Genomic DNA, 5,573 nt, shown 5'->3' on the forward strand with positions numbered 1-5,573 from the left:
TACCACTAAACCCACTACCATAAAAAGTTTAACCCCTAAATAGAATAATTTAACATTTTATTAATTATAAAAGGCATTTCAAATATATTTTTTTGCTACTGTTTTATTCATTTTTAGAGTATTTAAAGGTTTTATATAAGTGTGGTTCTCTATCATAATTACCTATGCATTATTTGGTACAAGCCAATATTTTAGTTTTATTGTTTGAAAACTTTTATCGTTTGCCTTAATTCAGATTTGAATTTGAATCGGTTTTGAACTAACGCGAGATTGGCAACAGTAACCGAGGTGATGTGGCATCATTAGCAGAGGTTTACGATTGCTTAATTAACCAGGCGTCACATAGATGCACACCACGATAGCATCCAGCTTTTCAGCAGAGCACGCTACTCGTGGTGTGTGACATCCATAAAATATCAATTCTTCATAGACAAAGCCGTGCGTGAGACAGACGGTGAGAAAGAGCCCCATGTTACACCACCCGCCGGCCACTAAGCTGGATGTCACCATGGAGTGCAACGCGGTCTACAGGATGCTATTGCTCGATGGCTTCCAGCTGATCACAGGGGATCGTGCAGCTGATAGGCTAGCTTACCCACACCGGCCACTGGAGTTCAGGAGGCGACAGTGAGATCGTTGTCCGATTGTTGATTTTTTGGGCCACCATCCTTGCAGCTGATTGGCTAGCCGCGTCAGGAGTCATACAACGAGTTTCCCGCTGCCTCTCGCTTGGAGTCGATGAAGGCCTTCCACAAGATGTGGTTCCCCTTTGTCGGTTTCTCGGTGATAGCATGGGTGAAGGGCAAGTTGCCGAGGGCGGCGACGGAGGAGGAGCCTATCATGGATGTGTCGGCGAGGTCTAGCTCTGATACCGTATAAGAAGACTAGGTAGGTTGATAGAAACAATGCCTTTACTTCGGCATGCCTAAGTGCTAATATAGGAATTGTTACAATAGATCTACAAAAAAAGAGATAAACAAGATCGGTTTACATCACACCGTTTATTACAATCGAATAATAACTCTTAAGCCTTATCATTTAACAAAAGAAGCGCCAGTAATATGATACATCCATTGATACAATTTACTAGTAGTCCTGTAACACCGGAGCTCTGCTTTTCTTATCAGTTAAACAAATTTTAAGCAAGTATTGTAGGTAGCATAGAAGAAACTACACACAAAACGATACCAATTCATCATCCGTAGCCATAGGCACTACTAGGTAGGAATGGTGAGGTTGGCGTGTAGATAATCAACATGATGACCTTCACATGTTTGGTTCCCAGAAGATAGCTCATCACTAGCATGCCGTGTTGTTGGTCTGCGTGATGGGTTAGGCTCTAGGCACCGAACTGCAACGCTGAGCACGCTGTATATTTCTCTAGCGGTTTCAGCGCCCGGAAGCTCGAGCCTAGAGTCCAGCAGATCCTTCAGACATAGATCATTCTTGTTGGTTGTCAAGTAGATAGATGAGAGCAAATCGCCTGGATGGGATCCCAAAAAAAGCTCAATAACGAGCACTCCGAAACTATATACATCACATTTCTCAGTCACGTTCTCTGTGTACGCTAGCTCTGCAGTAAATATAGGTCAGTTAATTAGTGTTGCAATTAATTTTCATTGTTCACACGGATACATCACATATGACATATGCAAAAGCAACATATATGACGCATATGTAAGTCTAGAAAATAATACAGAAAAGGATCTATTTTATTTTTACCTGGAGCAAGATAGCCTTTTGTGCCAGCAAGCCTTGTGATATTCGGGCCACTAACATTGAGGATTTTAGCCGTACCAAAATCAGAGATGAAAGCTCTAAATTCCACATCAAGCAAAATGTTGCTGCTTGTTATATCTCGGTGAACTATTGGTGATGTACAATCATGATGCATGTATGCCAAAGCATGAATCACGTCCAACACAATATTTACCCGCCTTTTCCAGTCCAATTCAATTGCCCTTTTGTTGGTTCTAAGTGTTTCCGCCAAGTTTCCTCTCTCCATGTATTCATAGATAAGAAATCTGCCTTGGCTTGAGGAGCAATACCCAAATAGTTTTACGATGTTTCGATGTCGAATCTGCACCAATGCCCCGATCTCGCGATTGAACATTGACTCATTGACGCCATACTCATCTTCTATTGTGCGTATCTTCTTCACTGCAAATATTTCACATGTTGCAAGTCTAGCTTTGTACACAGACCCATATCCTCCGGTTCCAATGCAATGTACCTCGCTGAAATTGTCAGTTGCCTCAGCAATTTGCTTGAACACATTTGTCCCATCAAAGCTCCAAACAGAGAACATGCTTGCTAATTGTGTTACATTATCAGTGGAAGTTGCCTTTGATTTCTTCCTTTCATGCCGAAATTTAAGTATAGCTATGACAAGAACAAGAGATATCAAAATAGGGACTGTGGCTAGTACAATTTTTCCATAAGGTGTCCGTTGTCCTTCGCTCTGAGTTGCACTACTACAGGGGGGCAGTCCTTTCACTACACCACATAACATCTTATTATGCATGAAACATTGGAGTGGAGCTCTCAGGAAAAGCCTACTCTCTGGGATCGGTCCTTCCAATTCATTATAAGATACATCAATGGATGTTAAGCTTTCCATGCTCCCAAATGATGCTGGAATTGAGCCATTCAATTCATTGTGTGAAAGATTCAAAGTATCTAGCATGCTCAGGCCACTAAGTTGGCTTGGTATCGCCCCAACAAATGAATTGTCGCTTAAATCCAACAGGCCTTGTAAGCTTGACACCACGCCTAGCTCGGTAGGGATGTTTCCTTCAAAGTTATTATGACTCAACTTCAAAAAGCGAAGCTTGAGGCAATGTTCAACTGAACCTTTTATTGAACCACTTAGGTTATTTGATGACAAATCTAGGATCTCTAGATTGTACAATGCTCCAATTTCTTGTGGAATGCTACCATAGAGCAAATTATCAGCGAGGCTCAAATGGAACAGACTTTTTACATTGCCCAGTTTACTTGGAAGCTCCCCTTCAAGTTTGTTTGATGAAAGATCGAGCACCTTTAACTGAGACAACAGTCCCATACTTGTGGGTATATTACCCATGATGTTGTTGTTTGAGATGTTCAGCTTGGTAAGATTATGCCAATCCCTCCAATGGTTAGATAACTGCCCATATAGTTTATTTGAGCTCATATCCATATACACCATATTGGGATGAATTCCCAACTCAGAGATATCTCCTTCTATTTGATTCCTTTCAAGACGAACTCTAACGAGGCTTAAGCAATGTACCAGACTTGACGGCAAAGGTCCATTCAGGTTATTATCAAATGCAGTCAATCTCTCGAGCTTGCCTCCAGCACACAAGTCAGGTGGCAAGGGACCGGAGAAATTGTTACCATTCAACTGTAGATATTGGAGATCCATTAAGGTACCAATTTCTCGAGGAACATGTCCGCAAAATTTATTACCATCCAGGTGCAAGAGAGAGAGCTTGGTCAAATTTCCAAACATATCAGGGAGGGAACCCACGAGTTTGTTGTTGCTAAGTCCTAACTCTTCTAAGTTCATGAGATAACCTAATTCTGGAGGAATACGTCCAAAGAGTTGGTTGTCCCATAGGACCAAGCTAGTGAGATTAACCAAACTCCCAAAGGTAGCAGGGATAGAACCAATGAGTTTGTTGTTCCTAAGATCTAACTTTCTCATATTCACTAGGTACCCAAGTTCTCGAGGAATATGTCCGGAAAGTTGGTTGTCGCCCAGGTACAAGTAACTGAGCTTGGTCAAATTTCCAAATATATCAGGAACGAAACCCATGAGTTTGTTGTGTTGAAGTTCTAACTCAAATAACTTCACGAGGTAACCTAGTTCTCGAGGAATGTGCCCAGAAAGTTGGTTATACCTTAGGTACAAGCTGGTGAGATTAAGCAAACTCCCAAAGGTAGCGGGGATAGAACCCATGAGTTTGTTTTGCCAAAGATGCAGCCCTCCTAAATTCACCAGGTAACCTAGTTCTCGAGGAAGATATCCAAACAATTGGTTATCACCAAGAAACAAGTTATTGAGTTTGGTTAAATTCCCTAAATTTCTTGGGATAGGGCCTGTGAGGTCGTTGCCGGTAAAATCTAACTCTTGTAAGTTCACGAGGTAACCTAGTTCCTGAGGGATATGTCCAGAAAGTTGGTTATAATATAGGTACAAGACAGTGAGATTAACCAATCTCCCCAAGGTAGCCGGGATAGAACCCATGAGTTTGTTTTGACTAAGAACCAACCATCGTAAATTCACGAGGTAACCTAGTTCTGGAGGAAGATATCCAGATAATTGGTTATCAGCCAGGGACAAGTTAGCGAGCTTGGTTAAATTCCCTAAAATTCTTGGGACATGGCCTGTGAGGTTGTTGTTGGAAAAATCTAATGCACGCAGCTTCCTTAGGTAGCCTAGTTCGCTGGGAATGGGACCAGACAAGTGATTGTTTGACAAATCCAGCGCCACAAGGCCCTCTAGGTGTTTTACATGCCTTGGTATTTCACCGGAGAGCTGATTTGCCTGGAGCATTAGATGCCGGAGGTTTGGCAAGGATGATGCTAGAGAAGGTGGTAAGGAGCCCCTTATCTGATTTTGCGCGAGCTGGATACTCGTCAGGGTTGCCAACGCCGAGAAGTTGAGGGTGTGGAGCTCCCCTCTGAGCCCCAAGCCTCGCAGAGAGATCCCGGTGATCACCGGTTGTTGTTGATGCTTGCTGCTGCAGCTGATGCCATGCCAGCTACACGGCCATGAGGTGTTTTCCCAGGATTGCAGTTGGGCTGGTTGGCTTTCTAGTGTGGCTTTCCAGGCAAGAAGTGCTCCTGCCTGTTCCTCCAAAGATGGCCCAGCCATGGCCGAGGCTAGTAGGAGGGTGAGTGAGATGAGCTTTATCAAAGGGGAGGTCTCCATGGCTAGTCGCATAATAGTGTATGCCTTGTGTCTGTCAAACTTGGTGTCACCTTAATATACATGCATGCTAGCTAGCACTTTGACTAGTCATTGGCCATGTGGGCGGCTCCACTTATCACGACTAGCACGCAACGTCCACGCATAATGTATCCAAGACCAAACTATATATGTCCCGTAGTATCCCCACCAATCAGCTCCAAGTACGTGGATCGTGTGTTTTTCAAGCCACAACCTGAGCCGTCCGATTGGATCCCGATGCTGCGATCTGCCCTCACAGGTCTTATGGACGTGCACGTGACAAATTTTAAAACCAAATATACACTCTTCATCAAATATGTTGTCTACATATGCATTGATGCTCACCAGAGAAATATATAAATAGTACTCCTACCTGCTAGTTTGTCTGGGACACGGATAGACCGATGACTTGGATTGAGTCGTCGTCGTCGGGTAGCTTTCCGCTACTCGTAACATCCATAAAATATCAATCCTTTATCAAAAGTGTGTGAGAAACAGCAGGCAGAGTCTTGTTCTCATCACACAACTTCCAACTTGCCCACTGGAGTAGAGTATATATATACATGATTGACGCAACGTACATGAGGAGACCAACAAATCTTACTAGTTGCTGCCCACAGATTCTGGCAAAAAA

At 43.2% G+C, this 5,573-nt stretch overlaps 1 protein-coding gene across 1 annotated transcript; it reads right to left on the reverse strand.

Moving 5' to 3' along the window:
• Positions 1 to 893: 893 nt before the first annotated feature.
• On the reverse strand, positions 894 to 4,960 carry LOC123149959 (probable leucine-rich repeat receptor-like protein kinase At1g35710). The gene is made up of 2 exons (XM_044569752.1): positions 1,723 to 4,960; positions 894 to 1,573 (listed from the first exon to the last, which is right to left on the reverse strand). Exons 1-2 carry the CDS (start codon positions 4,931 to 4,933, stop codon positions 1,218 to 1,220), a joined length of 3,567 nt encoding a protein of 1,188 aa, XP_044425687.1. The 5' UTR covers positions 4,934 to 4,960; the 3' UTR covers positions 894 to 1,217.
• Between the last annotated feature and the right edge of the window lie 613 nt (positions 4,961 to 5,573).

The sequence above is a fragment of the Triticum aestivum genome, chromosome 7A, assembly GCF_018294505.1.
Source record: "Triticum aestivum cultivar Chinese Spring chromosome 7A, IWGSC CS RefSeq v2.1, whole genome shotgun sequence".
In the NCBI taxonomy this organism is placed as follows: Eukaryota; Viridiplantae; Streptophyta; class Magnoliopsida; order Poales; family Poaceae; genus Triticum; species Triticum aestivum.

What these genes read in the sequence shown, in the direction of transcription:
- LOC123149959 (XM_044569752.1), bottom strand. Translation starts at nt 4,933, where the DNA reads ATGCGACTAGCCATGGAGACCTCCCCTTTGATAAAGCTCATCTCACTC. An exon ending in AAAAGGCTATCTTGCTCCAG is followed by an intron (nt 1,574 to 1,722) that starts GTAAAAATAAAA and finishes TATTTACTGCAG; the next exon opens with AGCTAGCGTACACAGAGAAC.